At 37.6% G+C, this 25,710-nt stretch overlaps 2 protein-coding genes across 3 annotated transcripts; one reads left to right on the plus strand and one right to left on the minus strand.

Annotated features, from left to right (window-relative positions):
- The first annotated feature begins 7,411 nt into the window (after nucleotides 1-7,411).
- LOC113356883 (ADP-ribosylation factor 1-like) lies at nucleotides 7,412-8,748 on the plus strand. Its single transcript, XM_026600117.1, has 5 exons — nucleotides 7,412-7,704; nucleotides 7,887-7,959; nucleotides 8,117-8,236; nucleotides 8,324-8,442; nucleotides 8,652-8,748. Exons 1-5 carry the CDS (start codon nucleotides 7,559-7,561, stop codon nucleotides 8,746-8,748), a joined length of 555 nt encoding a protein of 184 aa, XP_026455902.1. The 5' UTR covers nucleotides 7,412-7,558.
- LOC113356882 lies at nucleotides 8,044-11,212 on the minus strand. Of its 2 annotated transcripts, XM_026600116.1 has the most exons (6): nucleotides 11,052-11,212; nucleotides 10,850-10,929; nucleotides 10,711-10,760; nucleotides 9,885-10,030; nucleotides 9,582-9,801; nucleotides 8,044-8,887 (listed from the first exon to the last, which is right to left on the minus strand). In XM_026600116.1, exons 1-5 carry the CDS (start codon nucleotides 11,069-11,071, stop codon nucleotides 9,606-9,608), a joined length of 492 nt encoding a protein of 163 aa, XP_026455901.1. In that variant the 5' UTR covers nucleotides 11,072-11,212; the 3' UTR covers nucleotides 8,044-8,887; nucleotides 9,582-9,605. The 2 variants fall into 2 exon arrangements, with proteins under 2 accessions (XP_026455901.1, XP_026455900.1); XM_026600115.1 differs by lacking the exon at nucleotides 8,044-8,887 and having other exon boundaries at nucleotides 9,140-9,801.
- Nucleotides 11,213-25,710: the final 14,498 nt, after the last annotated feature.

The raw sequence follows: 25,710 nt of genomic DNA on the forward strand, positions 1-25,710 counted from the left end.
TTGCCATTCCATGGGACCAGTTGTGGATTCGACCATGGAATATGAGCAATAATAGATTATTCCGGGAATTCAGTAGTGAATGTCATGGCAGAATCAATCTTAATTAGGAATAATTAACTTTGTGGCTCTATACTAGCAGAGCAAGCTGTCTAGGAGCATTAATTATCCCAATATGAGCTTGTCGGTAAGTCATATCCTTTATATAGTCAGGGTAAACTCGTTGTTTGTTCCTGAAGATGTTATCGCTCTATACTAGCAGAGCAAGCTGTCTAGGAGCTGTCCATCTCGTGATGCTATATAGAAATAATCACTGAAAGTATTCAGTATTCATGAGATATGCCGTTGTCCAGTCGTGAGACTACATATCTACATGTACTCTGAGAGAAAGTACTCTCCGTTGAGAATTCGATGAGAGACTCGTGTCTCGATACTCACGTCCGATTGCTGAATCGGAGTTTCGTATAATTATGAGTTTACGAATTTAGCCTTTGTCGAAAATCCACCATCTACACGTGGGACCAGTCGCAGATTCGACCATGGAATAGGAGCAATTGTTATTGCCATTCCATGGGACCAGTCGTGGATTCGACCATGGAATAAGATCAATTGTTATTGCCATTCTGTGGGACCAGTCGTGGATTCGACCATGGAAAAGGAGAAATTGTAATTAGGAATAATTAACTTTGTGGCTCTATACTAGCAGAGCAAGCTATCTAGGAGCATTAATTATCCCGATATGAGCTTGTCGGTATGTCATATCCTTTATATAGTCAGGGTAAACTCGTTGTTTGTTCCTGAAGACGTTATCGCTCTATACTAGCAGAGCAAGCTGTCTAGGAGCCGTCCATCTCGTGATACTATATAGAAATAATCACTGAAAGTATTCAATATTCATGAGATATGTCGTTGTCCAGTCGTGAGACTTCATATCTACATGTACTCTGAGAGAAAGTACTCTCAGTTGAGAATTCGATGAGAGACCCGTGTCTCGATACTCACGTCTGATTGCTAGATCAGAGCTTCGTGTAATTATGAGTTTACGATTTTAGCCCTTGTCAAAAATCCACCATCTACAGTAACCCATGAGAAAGGGTGGCCATTGATTATGGCCACACTTTGTTGGCGCCAGTAGTGGTATAGTGGTGCAGTGGCGCCTGCCTAAATTAGGGTTTGGCATGCCGCAATCCTAATTAGTGTTTGTGGCGTGTGTCGTAGCGGCCCTGCCTAAATTAGGGTTTGGCATACCGCAACCCTAATTAGCGCGTGTGGCATGTGGCCGCGGCACGGTGACGTTTTTTGTGTAGATGGTCCCATGGCCGCGTCAAAGGAATTATAGTAGGGCCATAATGTGGGAACGACCACAGGCGCAAGGATATCCATGGGTGGCCATGGCATGTTGTTGTGGCAGGTTTAGAGCGACCTGATTGGTCAATAGAAAGAGGGCCGACAAGCACTATGGATGCGGCCTCATTTCAAATGTATGTGGCGCATTTAGAGCGACCTGATTGGTTGATGGAAAGAAGGCCGACAATAACTATGGGCGAGACCTCATTCCAAATGCGTGTGGCGCATTTAGAGCGACCTGATTGGTCGATGGAAAGAGGGCCGACAAGCACTATGGGCGCGACTTCATTCCAAATGCGTGTGGCACATTTAGAGCGACCTGATTGGTCGATGGAAAGAGGGCCGATAAGTATTATGGGTGCGGCCTCATTCCAAGTGCGTGTAGCGGATTTAAAGCGACCTGATTGGTCGATGGGAAATGGGGGCCGGTCAGGAAACATGGGGTGTGGCCACTTGCAAGTGGCGTTGGCTGGCCTATGGCATGGCCACACCTCCCTTTGTTGTTGCTCCTATCCCGCGACTCCTTTTATTCCTTTTTTTCTGATTTTGGGTAGGATTTTGCACCTACTAATCCATGGCAGATTAATTGCCTAGTTCGCCTAAGCTTAATTTCGATCAGTGGGGTCTAATATATTGCGCAGGGCTCAAAACCCTAATTTTTGCAAATTATTCAGGGTAATATCTGAATCTTGTGAATTGTCACAAAATTTATTGAATTCTATGTGTTGAAACAGAGTTCTTTTAAGTTTATTGTCAGAGAGAAGTATGTTTTCCGATTGAGTACTTTTATGCAAGGACCTTAAAATTGATACTTGGAAATTCGTGTTATTCTGCTGCGAGTGAACACAAATTGTCATGCCATATCAATATTAAGGGTTCATCCGGGGAACATAGCACAGAAAGCATTCAAAGAAACTTATATTAATTGAACAATATAGGCAGGGTGCCGAAATTTACAGAATATATGGGATTGTTGCTACATGCACCATTATGGATAAATTTCATGAAAAAATATTGAGTTGCTCAATAAATGCGCCAGTGGAGAGGTTGAACATTCATAACTTTTACATGGCTCCGCTTATTTGCAGAGTGACGACATATCAAATGCGAGGGCTTTATAATTTTAACCTGAACTAAAAACCACCATCAACAGCAAGATAAAAAGTAGTCACAAACATCTTCGTCTCATCGTTTGTGATTCCACAACATCTTGTTTCGCTACCATACGATTAAGATTATTGTGAGGTGATTAATATTTCTAGGTTGTTCTTCGGTAATATATGTTCGGTATATCAATTGGTTCCTGTTCACCTTGATTTATCAAAAGACGGAACGAAACTCATAGGTTTACCTGTGGGAGATAGATTTATTTATTCAATAGACTTTTCTGTGTGAGACAAATTGGTTTATCAAGTCTTCAACTTTGGGTCGTAGCAACTCTTAGTTATGGGTGAGATCAGCTAAGGGAATCAAGTGCGTAGAGTCCTGCTGAGATTCAGAGACGTAAGGAACGCAATTGTACCTTGATCAGTGTGAGATTGATTAGGGCTCAACTACATTCCATCCCGAAGTTAAATTGGAGTAAGCTAGTGTCTGTAGCGGCTTAATACAGTGTGGTGTTCAAATCTGGACTAGGTCCCGGGGTTTTTCTGCTTTTGCGATTTCCTCGTTAACAATTTTTTTGGTGTCTGTGTTATTTCTTTTCCGCATTATATTTGTTTATATAATTGAAATATCACAGGTTGTGCGTAAGTTCAATCAATTGTGAATCCAACCTTTGGTTGTTGATTAATTGATTGATGCTTGGATATTGGTCTTTGGTACCATCCAAGTTGTTTCACATAATAATCAGGCTCACGGATTTCTATCTGTTTGATTTGCTTATTACATTGTGAAACAAAGATACAACTCTTGGATATATTTCCATTGATCGAGTCTGACTGTCTAGTTGATTCTCTTGGAATTATATTGGAGTTTGTCCATACATATTGCTAAGCGAAATATTGGGTGTAGTTGTTAGACCCCCGCTTTTCCACTAGCTCGACCCCTCGACCTGTGAAAAACAAATCAGTTATGTTAGATAGTGTGATTCAAAACCATTTTTAATGAAGCAACTTATTAAAAACTTACTCTTATATAGCACCCAACATAGTGGAATTGGATTCTTTACGACTTTCATTTCCTTTTTGAAAGCTTTGCATTCTTCGAAGAGTTTCTCAAATCTTTCCTTAACAATTGCCAAAGTTCTTCTGTTACGATTTCCGTTTATTGCAAAAAAGAAAACTATGAATATACTGTTCCAAAAAGATATGGTAGTTTGATCTACATCGATGTATAGATCTTCATGACGTTGTCTAACCGTGACCCCATGTCTGACAATAGCAGAATCTTCAAAATAAGGGTAGGAAAACACCATGGTGTTTTTTCTTCTTTTTTTGGATGAGAAATAAATGAGAATGAATTTGAAAGATTAAAAATAGAATTTGGGTGAGGAAGAGATGATAAAAGGGTCTCCTTTTATAGATTTTAATGACCTAACAACTTTTTTTTTTTTTTTGAAAAACTAGCCGTTAGAAACTCAACCTAATTGGTCCAAGTAAAAAAAAACACAATAAATGAATCGGTTGAGAGTCATAACCTCATAAACGACTAGGTTAACAGCCGTGAAAGAGACACATGTAACTCTGGATGATGGTTGGGCCAGGAGTTCATTCTAGCGAAGCCGTGATCAGGTTTTACGACCAGGAGTTCTTATATAGCCAACCGTAATTTAGACATGAAAGCTCATATCACGATGATCTTTGACTGAATGTGTAGACTTTTCAGATCGTGTATGAATATGCAATTATTAAATCCTCTCGGTCGATCTTTCAATATTTTACATATTTCATCATTAATATTGAGCAATTCTAGTACACACTTCTGTGTAGAATCGAGAAAGATTGGACGGCTCCTAGATATAGAATCGAGAAAGATTGCAATAACATCCTCAAGATGTCGCAAACGTTCCATGAATATGCAGAATAAACGTTCAGAACGAGCATGATGCTTTCAGTATCTCATATATCGATTCTCGAATAAATATAATGCTCCTAGACAGATTGCCTGCTAGTATAGAGCCGTCAATTAATTAATTCTAGTGCAGTATTCATCAATTGAATTTCTAGAAAATATTTTATTTTCATCGCAACATTTTACTTCAATTCACGGCTTTTCTCAGCTGAATTCCATGGATTATTTACAATTATTCACTTTTCTGGCATATGGGCCACCACCGAGTAAGCCTTGAGAAAATGGTGCGAGCATACTTAGTAATAGTTCACAAACGAGCACCCAAAATATGGACAAATGAGGATGAATGGAGATCTATGCAAAACATGAAAGGGGGAAAAAAGGCGTACGGGATCGGGCCCACCGACCGACCGACCATGCGGCGGCAGTGGCCAGTCCCACGCCTCCTCACTTTTTCTTATTTTATTATTATTCCATAACTCTCGACTCCCACGTACGTGCAAACTTTTGGTTTTTCATATTTTTGCCAAATATTGCTCAATTCTTCAAAAAAAAGCCCACAAATCAAATGGTCCCACGACCGTCGGGCCTTTTTTTATCAATATATATTAAAATATTATTATTTAAATATTGAACGTGTGTGCAAAACCCTACTTGCTCATTCATGCAAAAATGGAGAGTTTCAGTCAAGATCAATCTCTTTTGAAAATACAAAATATTGCACAAACGTCCAACAAAAATACCAAAATTCTGAGGAATCGGTGGTCGTCGGCATGGGTACCCATGCACCACCATGACCGGACTTGGACATTCACTTGGCCACCATGTCCGACTGGTCTCACATTCCTTGATCTATTTCGAATAATCCTCCACTTGGATAACTATACATATTTAGGTGAATCCTCTTTCACCAGTTGAACAATCATTCATACACCGCTCATCCGGTCTCTCCACCACGAATGGTCGGCCCTCATACCCAATTGTTGGTCGGTCTCTCTACCCAGATTGAGCAATCCTCCATCTCCTGGATCCAGAGTTTCCCAAAATTACGGTTTCAGACTTATGATAATTTTGATGAATGTCAATAATCTTCATATTGATATTTAATGTTCGGTCCTACAACCAATATTTTTTGTTGCTCGACTGTCCAAGCAACATCACATCGGACGGCCATCAACTTGGTCGATCATTCAATATTTCATTGGACGCCCATTCTTCCAAAACTCTAATTCCTACGTCATTCGACAACTCATGATCAACAATATCTGATTTTCTATCAAATACTTAACATATCAGAGTAGGTTATGATCCAGCAATCTCATGAAACCGACGTTCATCAATATAAAACATTCGAGTTTCATTGATGTCTCAGTCGACACAATGATATGTTACAATTCATCAGACTCGACGTCTATGCATTATTGTTGCCCCAGCAGACACCTTATGTTCAATCCATGATTCACAGAGCATACCACATTTGTTAATTATGCTCAATTCGTCAAGGCTAAGACTCATGGTCTGGACAAGTCAAGAATTGACCAACTAAATACACGTCTTCTTGCAGACTCCACATACATGAGACATCAACCATGTCGCATAGGGGGATATTCACTAGGATTTTGGTCTGGCGGCCTACATCACGTGCGATATAACAGTACATCCACGATGATAAATGTGAGTAATTCGTGCAAGCAGTTGAAGGAATAAGCAAAGTAGTGGATGAAAAATCAACCAAGTCTCTCGCGCATTATGGAACTGGTTCAACCACGATTTCCCACTTCCACATTCTTCCACTCCTCTATAACTGTCACACTTACTGGAGATTGTTGTGTTAACTACTTCTGCAATATAAATAGGTTCATCAACATATGATTTAAGGAACAACTTAACTCAATTCAACGGATCTCAATCGAAACTATTGAACAGAACTCAATCAATCTAATCAGAATTCACTGACGGTTCATCAAACATGCAGAAGTCCCCAACACATCCACAATCCTTCAACCATGATTGATCTCATAGAATTCTCAGCTTCCTTCCTACAGCTCGACCCTCATCTCTCTTTGTGACTGATCGAATTGACTCTGGACCGGCCATTGTTTTGGTTTAGGCCGGAGTCATACATATTGATCTCTCGAACTCAAAGCACTCCCGCGCAGTGCATTTATTAAAGGTTTAGGAAATTTGCTTAATCGAGGATCCTCCAATACGCACAACTCTCCACTTTTCCTCAAAAATCAGCAAATCTTTTTCACTCATCAAAAGGTTGGGTTATTGATTATCTATAGGAGTTGGAGGATTGTTGTCTCATTTTGGAGACGAGAATTCACCTACCTCATTAATCTTGTTAGAATCACTCATTTGGATTGAGAAAACCTAAATTTTTCTAGGTTTTTCTCAAACTTCTTCTTTTTCCTTCACTCTTTAAAAACAATATTGATTTTTTGTTTTCAAACACCAACTATAAATCAAATAATTAGTCTAATCAATTACTAACACTATTTAGTTTAAATAATTTATGAAGAGCATTTTAACCATTACAAAAAGTAGTTGGATAAGAGATTTTGTTGATTACTATTTTATAACCCGATTTTGTCTTCTTGCGAGCCCTCGGTCAAAACCCAATGTTTGGAATCCTATAATAAGGCTTCAAAATCTACCATGTGATCCAAATTTTCCATAGTCACCGACTTTTTTTTGAATTTTGTGATCCCAACATGCAACTGTGATCCAAATTTATGAAAATATCACTCTTTTAAAAGGGAAGTGAAGTACTTTTCTTCCCTACCACTTGTCAGTCCTGTAGTTCCACGGATACATGCTTAGGCAATCCATTCAAAAAGCATCCAACTACTAGGCAAATGGTTAACGAGCACATCACTGCTGCCGAAAGAAAAAGAAACGAGCCTAGTAGTAGAAAGAAAAAAGTTTATTCTCTTTAGTCATACCTCTTCTTATCAGAATCGGATTCTTCTATCTCTAATTCTCTGCTTTATCCTTCAGAATCTTGTCTTATATTCAGCGCTCTCTTCTTAATATCTGTAGTCATCAGTTTCTCACAATTGCGCTGCTGATAATTCTGCACAGCTTATGTAGGGTGAACCATTCTTCGTAATTTCTTCAGTGAGTTGGTCAAATTCATTCTCCTTTTAATAAAGATTTTCGGTTTCTTTTTCTGAGTTTAGTCAGATACTCTGCAAAAATGGGTATGGCCATCTCAAGACTAGTAAGGATGTTGTTTGCAAAGCGTGACATGAGAATTTTAATGGTTGGTCTTGATGCTGCTGGAAAGACAACCATCCTCTACAAACTGAAGCTTGGAGAGATCGTTACTAAAGCGCGACGTTTTATCTGCTGGAAAGACAACCATAGGTATTCATTTTATACATTGTCATCAAAAAAGTATTAAAGCGCGACGTTTTATCTGCTTGCAGTACCCTCAGTAGTTAGTACCTCTATTTTTCTAAAGCTTGGTTCGAGGAATTGAAAAATGAAATCAAACTGATAACTATTCTGCTTTGGAATGGATCAGGTTTTAATGTAGAAACAGTGGAATACAAAAATGTTAGCTTCACTGTATGGGATGTGGGAGGCCAAGACAAGGTATTAGTTTTCTTTTTCCATGGAACTCACGGCCTTGTCTGTGAACCACATACCTCCGGATGTGCATGTTCTTTAACTTTGCTCTGATCATAAATTAGCCAAACATTTGTTGATAAATATGAAAACTAATATGTTCTTTCCAATCTCTGCTGAACAGATTCGACCTTTATGGAGACACTACTTTCAGAACACTCAAGGGCTCATATTTGTGATCGACAGCAATGACAGAGAACGAATAGTAGAAGCCAGAGACGAGATCCATCGAATGTTGAGTGAGGTTAGCTTTGTTTTCTTGTAAGCTCCTGCCAAGGTACACATATTCGCAAAAAATGGATTATAGCTGTGGTTGCATTCCTTGTTTCAGGAAGAACTACGTGATGCCACACTGCTGGTTTTCGCCAATAAACAAGACCTTCCCAATGCAATGAGTGTTGCAGAGATCACAGATAAACTTGGCCTGCACTCACTTCGTCTACGCCGTTGGTAAGTCCAAACAAAACTACAAATGCAGTGAACGAGAAAAACAACTGACTAGACAAGAAACTTGAAGTGCACAGCAAAATTTCTAATTTGAATCCAATATGTTCACCAGAATAGCTCATCTAATTTGAACCCAATATGTACCCACACGATTTAGGTATTGGTAATGCTGCTTAGACACCAACAATTTGATGATGAACATTGCTGAACAGGTACATCCAAAGTGCTTGTGCTACATCTGGCGAAGGACTCTACGAAGGTCTTGATTGGTTATCCAACAATATTTCTACCAAGGCAAGCAAAAACTAAAGAAAGTTCCATGTTTATGTTCTGATGCTTTCTTGATTGTTGAATCATTTAGATATACTAAACCCTTCCACTGTTCATTTATTCCCAGCAGACATAAATCTTGATGGCAGCAAAGACTTTGGACTTCTCAGTACAGCTCCTACAAGATTGCATCCAAGAATAACCGACATTACTAGTTCGGTTTCCCTCATATCATGTTAGGACCAAGATATGTTACATGATACATTATAATTATGAAATGAATATTGCCGGACTTATTAAGGCTATTGTAATGAAGATATTCTAATTTGGTGATTCAGTTCAAAATATAATCACTACGCAACATTACAGACTCATGAAGTACTGTTGATACTATGGTGAGCCGTGTTATATTAACTGATTCAAATTATTATTTTTTTTGACTGAAAAGGGCAAATTTGATTAAAAAGAGCTCAAGTCACTAAAACAGGGACAAAAAGCTAAAGAGGATCAGTGAATCACTGCATCCCAATTACAGATTAGGGTGGACAAAGAAAAATTATGAAAAATGTCTGTGTTCATAAACTGATTCAATTTATGGCTAAAAGCATATTTTCATCCTTACGGATTCAGATTAACTGAGCATTAGACTTACGCATATCAAGGGCTAGAAACTAAGACAAAGCTGTTGTATAGTATCTTATGAAGGATACAAAAATGTACAGAGTACAGAAAACTGCTAAAAATCAGACCCAGTCTCCAAAATACCAAGATAATATAATGCCTTAGCCCTATTTCTTGCTTAAACTAGTAACCTCTCCATAGGTAAGGAATCATGAAGCTTTTAAGGAAAACACTAGTCTCAAAGTGCATACCAGGATATGTATGTATAGTGATCATCAGATATCCATAGACTGGGCCGTAGATGAAGTCTTTGACTTTCTCTTCTTCGATCCATTTTTCTTCAACTTCTGTTTAGGCTTCTCCACTGGGAGAGGCTGAGTGTTCTCCAGGTGCTTTTGAATGGCAGCCAATGGATCCATTTGGAATACAGCATTGTTCAGGACTGTCTTGAACTGCTTAGTCTCCTTCTCCCTGATCCAAATGAAATCTAGCAACCGAATGAATACCACAAAGAAAAAAAAGATGGCAAACTCAAAACTGTCCCATCTACTTACACAAGTTTCTGCCTCGATTTGCAATCAAGCTTCAAGCTGGTCGAGGCAGCTTGTTGATTGGGATTCTTCACCTCGGGTAGGAATTCGGTGAGCAAGGTGAGATCATATGCTTTCAATTTCTTTTGTCGGGGCCGTAGTTTTTTCTTCTGAAATAACAGAATCATTTTATCAATGAGTTATTTTATGCATATGCTTAGCATATCACAAAATAGTGACTCAGATTTCTAGTTAAAGAAAGGAAGAAGACCGATAAAAATGAAATATGTGTCGTTTGCGAACTGAAACATCGATACCACTAAACCTATATGATGTATCCATTAAAATTTAAAGCGATTCAAGAAGCGGGAAGCTAACATTCCTAAATAAACTGAAAATATTTAGTAAACCTTTAAAAAGACAATGAAACCAAAAATTTACAAGCCTTCAAAATATTTAGTAAACCTTTAAATATTTAGTTACTTGACAAGATCAGATATCCAAAAATTTAGTAATGTAAACTAAACTAACAAACACCAATAAAGTCTTTTCACCAGAAAAATAAAATTGAATCCAATCTCTAACTGTGAGCTGATAAGAAAGTAACTTCGCCAAAAAGCACCCTCAAGTTAAGAACCAAAATGCAACATCAAAACAACCTAATTCTCCAAAACATCTCCTAATATTCTGTACCCAAAGTGTTTAGCCAATGCCCATAGAGAAACTATATGAAATTGTGTAATGGGACATCTCGCAACCACTAGATCCTCAAAGTGGAATGTTAACGGACATCCAAAAATACATTAAGTGAACCAACTATTCAATTCATCTACTTTAAAAAATTTCTCACCTTGGCAATGGTCTTATTTGCACTTAAAGAGGCAACCTTATCTTTAACCTCTACAATCCAACAAAAGAAAAGTAAATTAAAATTGATTTTTTTTCATGAATATCAATAACAGATAGAAACCAGCAGAACATACACTTACTTGAATAAAAATCAACTTTCTTCTCAAATTTTTGTTCCTTTTTTGCAACTTTATCTTTTTTATCTTTAGACTTACTTGGTCTGTTTCAGTTCAAAAATTAAAAAATTAATAAGATTGATGTTTAAGGGATTGAACATTTCTTTAAAACCCTATAAACGGTGCGAGATTCTCAAAAGTGAGCGGAATAAAAGATTCATGTTACCTCAATCCAGTCAACCCCATCTTTCCACGAAAGATATCGAAGCAGAGGAAGAACAGATTATGAGCTCCTAATTTGTTAAGTCGATCACCCAATTTAGGGTTTTAGAGAAGAGGGAGGAAAGCAAGCGAGGGGAAGTGGTTGCTGCTTAATAGCTTATAGAGTTATAGGGTATCCTTTGATCTGCTACGTTGCAATAAAGGATAAAATAGTAAACCTATTAACACACATGCGGCATTCACCAAAGGGGGTTAGAGCAATTCCAACGGGCACCTCAAAAAGCTTGGTTTCATAATTATACACCTATAGTGGGGCTCGCAAACCATTAAAGGATGAACAAACCCTCAAATAAAAGTGCTTGTTCATCGGATCTCAGATTGAGTCGATCGCTTCTATCTGATCCGATCGGATTTTACTGAGACGGTCGGTGCAGCCTGAGCCGAATCTCGGCTCTGATGGAACCCAGTGTCGTTCCATACTGAGCCGGTCCGTTTTTAGTGCCCCAACAACGGCTAGTTACATCTAACGGCTATGAATCCCCCTTATATATTCAGTTGATTTCAACTTCAAACTCATACCTTCTCCATCTTATACACATAGAAAATTCTTATAATTCATCTTTAATCTCTCATTCAACACCCACAAAAATTTATAGTTTCACTTCAGTCACAACTTCTACAGCCACCTTTTAATTTCACTATATTATCTGTACAACAAATTTTTGAAGAAAATGGCAAGTCCAACAGATATATAAAATACTGCATCACAAAGGGTTCGCGGTCCGAAGTTCAGTTTGGATGAAGATAAAGCTATCTGCATAGGTTATGTACCAAACATGCTTGATCCAATCAATGGGGTTCTCAGCTACATGCAACGCTTTGGTGAAATTTTTTTACACAATTCTGTCAGGAAACCGGGAATCCAAAAAACTGTGATGCTACTGGGTTGTCACATCGTTTTGGTGCATTCAGTAATGATATGAACAGTTGGGTTGCTTTGATGATGCAGATGAAACGAAAAAAGGGAAGTGGTGATGTTGATATCGATCTGGTAAGTTGCACTAACATACTGTTTAATTTATTTTTAAATCTTTTATCAATTTGTTGCAAAATGCTAATTTATATATTGTTGAAACTACGGCAACGAAAAACAAGAGAGGAATGGGAAAAAAATCAGAACTTCTAGTTTCAAGCATGAAGCATGCTTCCACATCCTCAAAAAGCTCAACCGATACAACCCTGATTTGTTTGATGGATATGATGTACCAAAGGAATCCCCTTACGAGACCGATGGATCCTAACATGGTAGTCAATCCCAACATGGTTCTTCAGGTTCTCTTTATTCTTCACCAGAAAAAAAACTTACACCCTCACCTCAACACCGGTGCATCAGTACATGGAAATTCTAATTTAAATGTTAAAGGAACGACTAATGTATGGGAGGGAATCGGTGTGAGAAAATCCAAAAAGCTCAGAAATAAAGCTCAAGATGTTGCATAATCATCAACTTCAGGTTTATCAGAGTTCAACCTTCAAGGTTATTTTTCAAAACAAGAAAAGAATGATATTGATAAACTTCATACTTAATAAAAGGGCTTCATAAATAAAGAAAGGTTGTAAAGGCAGTTGAAAAAAAAAATTAATGCACACATGCAAGGAATTGTGAGAATGCACATTTCCAAGATGAATCGGACACAACTTCGTCCATGGAAAGATGAATTTGATGCACTACAAGCACAGAAGGGCAACCAACGGCCACAAGCAATTGACGGGCCTTCTTCTGTGGAAGAAGACAACCATGAGGACTATATCGATAATGCCATAACATTGGTTTAGTTTTTTTAAATTCATGACTTTAGTTGTTAGTTTAACTTGTTCTGTGTAATCTTTTTAGTTTTAGTTTCAATTTGATCCTTATTTGCAACTTAAATTATCAGAGTACACAAATCAAACTACCGAAATCAAAATACACAAATCAAATTATACAAAAAAATAGTAAAAAAAAAAACTAAATCCTATGAAGGTTTCTTCTTCCAAAATTATCCCACAAGTGAGTAGTGAGATCCTCCACTAGTCTTAAATGTAAACCTCTGTTTTGAATTATCTCTTCCACCATTCTGTAATCTCTTGCAGGGACACCCCATGCGGGTTGAATATCTTTTCTCAAATCTTTATATGGATAATGAACTCATGTTTTATCCCACCAAATTTCCTCGATTACCATATTGTGCAAAATGATGCAGGTAAGCATAATCATGTTTATTTCTATTAGTTTATACGAACGATATGGTCCACAAATTATACGGAACCTTCTCTTCAAAATTCCAAATGCTCGTTCCACATCCTTCCTACATGCCATTTGTATTTTGTTAAAAAACCGTTTAGCACGGACATATTCTCCATTTGTAGGTATCTTATTGTAAGCTTGAACCAAAGTTGACCACGCCGGATAAATTCCGACCGCCAGAAAATACCCCATGTTATAGTGATTGCCATTGATGGTGAAATTTCCAGCTGGAGCCTTTCCATACTTCAATTCTTCGAACAACGATGATTTGTGCAAGATATTAATGTCGTTGTTGTAACCCAGAATTCCAAAAAAAAAATGTCATATCCGACAATCATAAGAAGTTTTCGATTTATCTAATCAGAAAGTCGTATTGATCGGCAACTATGATTTTCTGGTGTTTTTCAATATCCGAATCTGATAGTTGTGAATCTGAATCTAAGTTACTGATTCAGATTGATCTTACCTGACAAAGGAGTTTATTAGACTAAACACAAGAGCCTTTGTCGACTGCTCAACATATCTTTTATAATAAAGATAATCGAAGTGGTTACCAAACAGATTTGTTCCTTTACTGTTTGGAATACGCTCTAAAGGAGTTGAGTACATAAAGACTTTACTGGGTAAAGCAACTTGAGATAGTGATTTGTCTTGAGATTCACGTGCGTGACTCTAGAAGTCGAACATGCAGGGATACTGAGGAAACTAAGTAGACGGGGGTAGTCTACTTGGTCTCAACTATACGAAGTTGGCATCAGATTTTGTATATCGGCTTAATTCTGAGAAAATCCAAAACTGGACTAGGTCCCAGGGTTTCTCTGCATTTGCGGTTTCCTCGTTAACAAAATCTTGTTGTGTTATTTACTTTATTATTCCGTAATTATAATTTTATTAGTATAATTTAAAGTAAATACACTTGTGCGTTAATTCATAATCACGTGATATTGATCATATAGTGTTTCGGTTTAACACTGTACCTATTACCAAGTGAACACTTTGTCGTTTTTGTCTCGATTTCATATCCATAGACGATCACACAAAGTGTATATCATAGTTATCGTATTGTCTCGAATTTTTCCATAGACAATCACACTTGTATCAGACTTATAGGTTGATATCTACAAGATTGTGGTATATTTGGGCACCCTCGTCTTTTCAATTGGTATCAGAGCGGGCAAACACGAAAAGATCTAACAATATGTGTTTGGTGCGATCCAACCCATAAGATTTGAATTTATGAGTGATTCAGTTAAGGTATTGCAAGATAGCGAATACTCAAAAGTTAGGAATGTCACTACATCTTTAACTCATGATCCAAGAGTTAAGGCGATTAATAGTGCATCCATGTCCGACTCTGATGTCAAAGAAGATGCTGAAAAAGAGTTGATGAAAACTCATAAAGCCTATTAGATGTATGTCTTATAAAGTATTGATATTAATGGCATAATCTAATCTTCTTAGACAAGAGATCAGAGAAAAAGACATTAAACTAAATATTCTAGACAAAAAGAATATGAATCTCTCTGTCAAAGAAGAAGTTGTTGATAAAATACTTACTCAAGAACAAGGGGTTCAATCTAAGACTTTGACTAATGATTCTGTTATGATTTCTTCGGATGAAGAAACCAAAAGTCCTTGTTCGACTTTTACAGATCGTGATAACAAGACCTGTTCGATCACATTCGAAATAGATCATGACGATGAAGGTAGTCTTCCTAACTACATTAAGTCAGAAGAGAATGAAAAACCTCCTTCTACAACTCATAATGATCAAACGAAATATAGTTCAAAGGAAACTTCAAATCGGTTCCGTGAAAAGGATCATAAGGAATATAGCTTTCAGTCTCTTGACAAGTGTTAGAGCATAGCTCGGTTGAACCCACCAAGCGTTGGTATGTCAAGTTTGGTTGTCATACTTTAGTATCAAAAATCACATAGAGTCGTTTGATTAAATACTATAGTCAACTTCGTTTAGGTTAGACTAGAAAGTCTAGGAATTTTGAGACATGCAAGGAGCTTTCCAATAGTAGAAACAACTAAAAACCAAATTCAACATCAAGCACGTTCCTCTACGGTCCATCGGTCTCGTCAGATTCACCTACCGAAGGTGTAAATTGAATGTAATGATGCGTGTCGTAAGTGGAACAAATTACTCGATATATTTCCCACTAATTAACTAGTAATATAGCGGTAGTAAGGATCGTTCCCACAGAGAGCTGTGTAATTGATATGTTATTTGATCAGCAAAATTGTAATAAAAGGAAAACACAAAAGGGGATTGTTTGATGAAAGTAAAATAAAAAGATAATAAGAAAGCAAAGATGATTTGGGAATCATTCGCCGCTACTGAATAGAAACTTGATAAAATTACTTTTTTATTTCTTGTAAAATTTCTATTATCACCAACCGTAAAATAGCAATAAGCTCTGGTATCCCCAGAATTCCTGTTGTCACTGGATATAGAAGCGCCCGACTACCAGATTTCATCCCATATGAGCCACCATGAATAATCTCTCAAGGTATAACCCATTCGAATGCATTACGTTTTGTGAATTAGGTTGATCCTAGCATCAAACGCATAAGCTCGGTCTGCTTAATAGTGTCATCTCTATACACAATTGCTTAACAGAATCACTCTGTCAACTTTTGCGATGTATTACTTGTGTATGGAATTGAGTGACTATTACACTTATCAAATGGCCAATTGAACAACCCAATAATAATCTTAGACACTAAAAATAATAGAAACAATCGATAAGAGAAATCAATTTAAAATAAATTTATGAAAATAATTAAAGTTTCATTATTCAAGACTGTGAAGTCTTCCCTAATCAATAAAAATTTAGCTACACATAGATTTACTAAAACCCATGAAAAATATATGGAAGAAGAATTAGAATAAGGAAACTTGGTTTCCCCCTAAAGGGGTAAACCTTAAAATATGGAACAAAAACCTTTCACTCTCTTTTTATTTGTTTTCTCTGTCAAAAGTTGTGTTTTGAACTCGGCTACTTCTCCTCCTTATATAGGTTTCAAAATATGCCCTCCGCTTGCGACGATTCCTTGGTTGAGAATGATGTATAGGATTTTTGTTAGAGGGAGAGAAAAAATGGATCCGAGGAGAGCGCAAATTGTAGTTGACTCACAAATCGGCACCGATTTAGCATATTTCCCTGACTCGGACCAAACTACCCAACTTAATACACCCAATGGTCACAGAAAATTTACACTCATTCCTCAAAGTCCACCACCAGCAGGCCGTCGTCAACTCCACCTGGGCATTTTGTCAAATGACTCAGACACAAGCGCAACTCAAAAACATAAAACAAATAAAATTAGATCAAGAATCAAAAAATATCAAGCACAAGAGCACCACCACCAACACGTTCAGCGTGCTTACCGTCCTTAAGAAACCTAACGATTCTACCACCGGGGGAATTATAATACAACTTTTGATAACCATCTTTATAACCCCTCGTGTGATTTTTTGGATCTCGTCTGAAGACAAAGAAGAACTGTTAACAACCCATTTCTTTAACAGAAATTATAACTAGCAAAATAACGATCAATCCTAAAAGGCTAAATCAATCAGGGAAAGAAATAAACATTAAAAAAGTATGTGTTCTTGAAGGTTGAATTACAAAGACCTAAATTATTTGGTTTTGATTAGATCACAACGAAACAGTATACTTAGTGATTTACTGATCCTCATTGTTTGTATCACAATGAAAGTAGTTTAGACTTTTAATTAGATGACAACAAAATAATATACTTTGTGATTTACGTACTCATTGGTAATTAGATCATAATGAAAGTAGTTTAGACCTTGAAGAAAACAAGAGTACTGTTAGATTCGTAACTTGTGTTCTTGAATGAACTAAGTTATTAAACATTAGAAAAAAGCATACGATGTTCCTGTTGTCATGGCTCGGAGGTGGAGGTGATGATAGCGGTATAGTTTTCTACGGAGGGTTTTAACTTTGTGTGGTTTTAGGTGTATTTAGTTTGGGTAATTTGGTCAGAGTATTAAAAAAATCCCGGCAGGTCAGAATTTGTGAGGCGAATATGATTTATGATTTCCTCAGATCCATTTTTTCTCTCCCTTTAACAAAAATCGATGCATAGTTGGTGAATAGAATTTTAGGTACGGTGAAATACATTTGATGCTAATTAGCTGCAACAAGGACCATCGTAATACGATCAGCACGGGCTGTGACTGGTTTCAACTTCTGTGAGGACTTTAGACGCCGACGTGTTTTCATATCAACTAACGGGACATACAACTCGACATAGGATGATGTACTAAATTCTCGCTTTAAAATTCTATGCGAGAGAATAAACCTCCATCAGATAAATCCTGCCAGACTTACATCTTGTTTGTTTGCAGCTGACTCGGCGTCTGGATCTGAGTCAACCTCTGACTCGGGCCGAGTCAGAAGTCAAACCGTTTGTTTTGCATTTTGAGTCAGATCTGACTCGACCTATGACTCAGACATAACCCCTGACTCGGACCCATTTGAGTCAGGTAACAAAATACCCCTGACTCACGGGATCAAACCACTGACTCACGTTTTTTGAGTCAGATGAGTCAGATCTGACTCAAAACAAACATATTGAGTCAGATCCAGATGAGTCAGGTGATTTCACTCAGATCCAGATGACTCAGATCCAGACGACTCAGATGAGTCAGGAGTAAACAAACATAGTGTTAACGTTCACACAATAGAAACCTAAACCGCGTACAACTCCTACCAATATCCCGTGTTATTTTCTTTCTCTTTGACTCGAGCTGCATATCCACCTGACTCATGGCTAGCCAGCATCAAACCAGGGTTAAGAAAATATGGTCAGATCACCCCACCTTTCTTCCCTGCTTTCTCGTTCTACTTCTCCATCACCATTATTCAAACACGAGCTTCGACAATGGCATTAACCAACAGCTCTATTGATCACCACCATCGAGTTCGTCTCATCTCACCATCAACTGCCATAGAACTATGATGATCAGCCAACTCCGATCCAATCAACAACCACCATCGTTCACGAGCTCAACTGCCAGTCTCTCTCGACAGCAGACTAACTCCAACTAAACTCCTTCACAACAACCTTCATCTCGAACAACCCATCACTGATATCGAGTCTTGTCCACAACCCGAGCAGCAACACCATCTTCTTTAGCTTCTAACGTCTTCAAGCTCAGTCAAGTTCCAAACCAAATCGAGTGTTCATTGTCACAGCCTATGTCGTAAAAGGCGATCGCCAAAGTCCCCCTAGGCGCAGGTCCAGCGCCCGAGGAATCATATTTTATACCACTTGCTACACTAGCGCCTTAGGCGAGCAAGTATAACGCTTTAGGCGCCTTGCGGAAATATTAGGCGCTAGACTAAGCTCCAAAGGTGCCATGGGTATGTGTTTATTCATCAAAGGTTGATGGAGCTAATGATGTTATTAGGATCCTATACCAAAACTAATGGATTTCTACCAAAACTATGAAAACAGAAAAGTTAGAAATCCTTTGATTGGGGATTAACCACCGATTAAGACAAGCTTAATAATTTGAATTGTATTGAATGTGAATTCTGTTCTACAGCAAAGAGATATATATAGTCTAGCAAATCCTAATCCAAGAAACATCTAAATAAAGCAATCACAACTAATTTTATAAAACACACTGCAGAAAACTAAATAAAGAAAACACCTAAGTTTGGGAAGAACTAGCAGTAAGGAAAAACTAGTAAATAAGGAAAGAATAGAGTAAAGGGTGTTGATGTCGCAACATCCCAACCCCCTGCAAACATGGCTTGTCCTCAAGCCTCAAAATCTGGAAACCGAATGAGGAATTCAGTAGAATCCTCCCATGTAGCTTCATCAATGGGGTGAGCCTGCCACTTAATCAGCCAACGAGTGACAACACGGTTGTTATGCTTGAACATTCCTCTTTCTAGAATGGATTCAAGTTCCCATTCAAAATGGTCAATAGTGGTAGGCAGAGAAGCATCAACAGTGATATTAGCTCCCAGTTTGAGTTTCAAGAGAGAAACATGGAAAACTGGATGAATGCGGCAATGAGAAGGCAAGTCCAGTTTATAAGCAACGTTCCCAATCTTCTTTAACACACGGAAAAGACCATAAAATCGCGGAGATAGCTTGGATTAAGATTGATTAGCAGTTGTGGTTTGACAGTAAGATTGTAAACGTAGATAAACCAAATCTCCTACAGTAAAACTCCTCTCGGTGCAATGTGCATTGGTGTAGAACTTCATACGGTCTTGAGCAGCATGTATATGGTTTTTGAGAAGATGCAAAGTTCGATCTCAAGCTCTTAGAGACAAATCCACGGCATTAACATCAGTTGAACCAGGCAAGTAAGAAGAAATGGTTGGCGGTGGCCTACTGTATAATGCTTCAAATGGAGTCATTTGAATGGCAGAGTAGAAAGTAGTATACCACCATTCAGCCCACGGTAACCATCTACACCAATCATGAGGTTTCTGACTCGTAAAACAACGAAGATAACACTCTAATATACGGTTCGTAACTTCGGTTTGTCCATCTATTTGAGGGTGATATGCCGAGCTCCGGGAAAGTTGGGTACCATGAGAAGAAAAGAAAGCTTCCCAAAAATTACTTAAAAAGATAGGGTCGCAATCACTTACAATGGTACGAGGTATTCCATGAAGACGAACAATATCGCGCACAAATACATCAGAAATCGCAGAGGCATTGTATGGATGAAAAAGTGCAGTGAAATGTGCATACTTAGATAGGCGGTCAACTACTACCATTATTGAATTTCGTCGCTGCGAAGGAGGTATCCCATCAATAAAATCCATAGAAACATCAAGCCAAACGTTATCAGGAATAGGCAAGGGTTGGAGAAGACCCGGAGGTGAGATTGATTCTGATTTATTACGCTGACATACGTCGCAATGAGCAATGTAAGTTTTAATTGCGCCTTCCATTCCCTACCAATAGAAATTCTGCTGAAGACGCTTGTATGTGCGGAGAAAACCAGGGTGGCCAGCACTAGGGTTACTATGAAATTCATACAAGAGCTTGGTACACCACTGCGAAGAGGGAACTACAACCACACGACCTTTATAACGAGGAACACCACAATATACGAGTAATGCTTTCTAAAGTCCGGGTTACGAATAAGTCCATCAATAAGCTTTCTCATCTCATCATTAGAATGACATTCTTGAATAATTTCAGCAAGAACTGAAAAAATTGGAGCACTAAAGGCACTAAAAGTAGATTCAACAACACGAGATATGGATCTGCAGCTACGTTTTCCTTACCATGACAAAAAACAATCTCGTAGTCGTAGCCTAACAATTTAGACAACCATTTTTGTTGTTTCATAGAAGATAACTTCTAATCCAAAAAGTATTTAAGACTACGACGGTCCGTATATATTTTAAAATGTCGACCGAGCAAATAAGGTCGCCATTTTTGAACCGCAGACATAATAGCAAGCATTTCCTTATCATAAATAGATAAATTTAAATTCTTACCTGCAAGGGGTTTACTAAAATAAGCAATTGGTTTCCCTGATTGCATCAAAACAACCCCAAAACCGTTACCGGAAGCATCACACTCCAACACGAATTCCTTAGTAAAATCAGGAAGTCCTAAGACGGGGGTCGTCGTTAAAGCATGCTTAAGTTGCTGAAAAGCAGTAGTTACATCATCCGTCCACTGAAATGCATCCTTTTTTAATAATTGAACTAAAGGAGCGCAGATCTTTCCAAAGTCCTTTACAAATTTGCGCTAAAAGCCAGCTAATCCCAAAAACCCACGAAGACCCTTAATCGAAGTAGGAATAGGCCATTGTACTATACTACTAATTTTATCGTTCTTGACGGAGACTCCTTGAGATGAAATATTATGTCCAAGATAACCGATAGATAATTGAGCGGAAGTACACTTAGACTCCTTCACAAACAGATTATTAGCACGCAAGATACTGAAAACCAAGGATAAATGTTGAAGATACTTATCAATAGAATCAATGTATATCAAATTGTCATCGAAAAAAACGAGTACGAACCGTCGGAGATATGTCGAAAAATGTCATTCGTCAAACTCTGAAAAGTAGCCAGTGCATTAGAAAGACCAAATGGCATGACCAAAAACTCGTAATGACCATCATGTGTCTGGAATGTCGTCTTTGAAATACCTGGCTCGTAAAGTCTAATTTGGTAATATCCGGCACGTAAATCTAGTTTAGAAAAAATACGCTTACCGTGTAATTCATTGAGTAACTCGTATACCATTAGAATAGGATAACGGACCTTGATAGTTAGCTTGTTAAGAGCACGATAATCCACACACATGCGCCAAGACCCATATTTCTTACGAACCATAAGGATCGGAGATGAGTATGGACCGAAACTTGGACAAATTAATCCTGCTTCTTGCAACTCAGATATTATCTTCTCAATTTCATCCTTTTGAAAATGTGGATAACAGTATGGTCGTACATTCACTGGAGAAGAATCTGGAGCTAAAGGAATATGGTGATCGTGCGAGCGTCGAGGAGGAAGTGTCGTAGGTGGTCTAAAAATATCAGAGAAACTCAAAACAAGGTCACCAATTGCTGGTGGTACAGCTGTAACACTTGTAGATGTCGACGTTGTAGATGAAGATAACTGTAAAAGAACTCCAAGTTGTTCGCGACATACCAATCATTGCATAGGTATGTTGTCCATAATCATTACGGTTGGTGAGTTATCTCCAACTAATGAGAAAGAGTGTTCTCATGTCTTGAACTTCATAGTTAAGTTGGCGAAATCTCAAGAAATCCCACCCAAATAATGCAACCATTGTACACCTAACACCGCATCACAACCACTAATGCTTAATAGGTAAAAAACAGTTGAGAATTGATAACCTTGCAAATCAATGGAGACATTCAAACAAGATCCATGAGTTTCTAAAAATCCACCATCACCAATCATAACACGTAAAGGCGCGTCAGCTGAATTAATGGTTTAACCACACTGCTTAGCAACAGAAGGATGTATAAAATTATGGGTCGAGCCTGAATATATAAGAACAGTAATACGACGTCCCTTGAGGTAACCTGTAATACGCATAGTTCTCGGTTGTACAAATCCCATAAGTGAATGTAACGAGATTTCAGGTTCATGGACAGTTGTCTCAATAGTTGAGTCAGTCATATCATCTGCACAATTAGAATCCATGTCAACTTCCGTAATAGTGATATCGGAAGCGCCTTCCAAAACCATCAATCTAGGCTTGATACAAACATACCCAGGTTTGTAAGTTTCGTCACAGTTGAAACATAAACCTTTCTCGCGACGTTGCCTTTGCTCAGCCCATGATAATCTTGTAACACTAGGAGGTAAACCAGGCTTTGGATCTGGTGTTGCAGCGATAGCTGACAAACTTTTTTGTTCAGAGATACGATAAAATAACTTGGTTTCCAATATTGCCTCTTCTTGACATATAGCTTGTTCAAATGCGTCCGTTAAAGAATTAGGTTTATGCGATCGAACCGCAGCACGAATATCAGCACGAAGACCAGACAAGAATATACTTATTTGATAACTTTCAGTCATCTCAGTCATAAAATTTAACAACTTTTCAAATTCATTAATAAAACCGCGAACTGTACCTTTTTGTGCTAGCTTTGCTAATGAACTGCATGGGTCAACATACTTCCTTGAAGTAAAAGGACCCCTTATAGTGCGAGAGAACTGCTTCCAAGTTAATTCTCCTAGTGAAGTAGTGATCCAGCGATACCATGAGATTTCATCACCCTCAAGATTTATTGCAGTTGTTGGTACCTTCTTGGAATTCTTTATCTCATATAATGAGAAATACTGTTCTGCTTTAAAAATAAAACCTTCTGGATCAGTACCATCAAATCTAGGAAACTTCTGATTGATTGTACTCCTTTTTACAATACGACCAGTTTTTTCACTGTCAGTTTCGGATTCAGAATCAGAGTCGTCCTACAAATCAACGTCGTTCCCCTTTTTTGCAGTAGTTTCCGGTGTAAGCCGAGTTGTTATGGTTTTTAATTTCTCATCAGTAACCTTGCGATCATCTTCCATCTGTTTAATCAATGCCTGAACAGTTGTAATAAGCTCACCAACTTGGGTTTCTAAAGATTTTACTGTCATCTTCAAGAGTTGGGTAGTAACAGAAAGAAGAAAAAAAATGATGGAAGTGTGGCTCAGATCTTTGGATCAAGATACCATATGTTAGGATATTATACCAAAACTATGAAAACAAAAAAGATAAAAATCCTTTGATTGGGGATTAACCACTGATTAAGACAAGCTTAATAATTTGAATTGTATTGATTGTGAATTATGTTCTACAACAAAGAGAGATATATAGGCTAGCAAATCCTAATTCAAGCAACATCTAAATAACGCAATCACAACTAATTTAAGAAAACACACTGCAGAAAACTAAATAAAGAAAACACCTAAGTTTGGGAAGAACTAGCAGTAAGGAAAAACTTGTAAATAAGGAAAGAATAGAGTAAAGAGTGTTGGTGTTGCAACAGATGTTGCATCTATGATCTGGTGGAGCTGTACATAGGAGTTTGAGGGTCTGGTAGTACTGAAGTTGAAGCTGAAATGGGAACTGGTGATGCAGAGAAGATGAGTGGAGATGTTGGTCTGTTGTTGTGGTTACAAAGAGACTCTGGTGGTCACTACAGCTGAACTGGAACAGGTAGAACTATGATCTGTGATATTTGGTTGATGACTGAATGGGTTTTGAAGAAACTGCTGGTGCTGCAAAGGATCTTGTTGTTGCAGGTGGTTTAGGCTTGTTGTGAAGTGAACTGGCAGAATGAGGAGACGCAGATACAGTGACGCGCCATCATGGTGCAGCAGTTGATAATGGCTTGTGCAATTTTTTTGAAGTATAATGAAATTTAATTCATAAATGCAAATATTATATGTTTCCTTTTTCAGTGTTATACTATCAATCTGCCAACGTGATTGATGTGATTAATTCTTATTACCTAATACAATTATAGTAATTTGTTTCATTAGTTGATATAATTTTGGAAGAATTATACCATAAAAAGATTAATCAACATATACTCCATGACGCGAACTATGGAAATAAAAATCGGGAAAATAACATGATTGATGATGTAAAATTAATTTAGATATATCTTAATGTTAGCCAATATATGGAGATAAGAGTTATCTTTGTGCCAAAAATTTTACCCACCAGAGACGTAAATCTCGTTCTAATTTTTTTTGCTAAAGACCCAAAAATAAGCAGTGAGAACAAAAAAATTTGGGTTTCTCAATGATATTTATATGTGATTTTGTACACATTACATGCATGATTACAGACGATAGTCAATACAGAATAAAAGAGAAAATAAATTTACAAACAGAAAAGGAAACTAAATTACATTCTCTTCCTAATATCAAGCTACCTTTGATTGCGCATATCTTTCATTGCGTGATTCTCTGAAATACACCACTTCCTTCTTTCTTTATTAACACTCAAATACATTACTCTGTTTCCTTTATTATAATACCAATCACTGCTCAAGAGATGGTAAGAAATATAATGAATGACGTGATTGTCGTGATTGATTTTTATTTCCTTAAGCAACTTTGACTGTATAAGGATCAATCAAGGGCATGAATGACGAAAATATGGAAAGCAAAATAGATATATCTTAATGTAAAATGTAACTATATATAGAGATCATAGTCATCTCTGTATCTATTCTTCTTCATCATCTCTTCCTCCATTTTTAATTCGAATCAGTGGGTCTTTTTTCGTTCTCATGTCTGTTCTTTCAGTAAAGAAATACCCCGATTAATGAAGATTAACTGAAAAAGAATAAACAAACACAGTATAGGATGTGTTTACCTAGAATCTTTTCTGGGTGAAATTCATAAACATTGACATCGGGTATAAAAGGCATGGCTTCAAAGGTCTGGATTTCCTATCTTCGGCATCAAGTACATAGAGATTAGAGAACAACAATTGATCAGAAGGAGAAAACACAAAACCACGAGTTCTGGTTAATATAATCACTGACCTATTGATATTCATCAGCAGGAAGTTCTTGGTTAATTACTGAAGTACTGAATATAATGGAAAAACATCACAAATGGCAACATTGGTCGCCTAAGGGCGCCTAATACAACATAGGTCACAACAGCATCACATCATCTCTGATGACATAATCAACACCATTCTATGTTCATACTCGAACTCTTCTCGGCTTCATGAACCAGCCTTCTTTTCATTTCCAATGGAAATAACTCCATCAATATCAAACTTCATGGTGTCTCAAAACATACCATGATCTGGTGTTCAGCAGCGAAGATAATTCCCTTGTTCGGACGCGGGACAG

This window comes from Papaver somniferum, chromosome 3 (assembly GCF_003573695.1).
Source record: "Papaver somniferum cultivar HN1 chromosome 3, ASM357369v1, whole genome shotgun sequence".
Taxonomy (NCBI): Eukaryota; Viridiplantae; Streptophyta; class Magnoliopsida; order Ranunculales; family Papaveraceae; genus Papaver; species Papaver somniferum.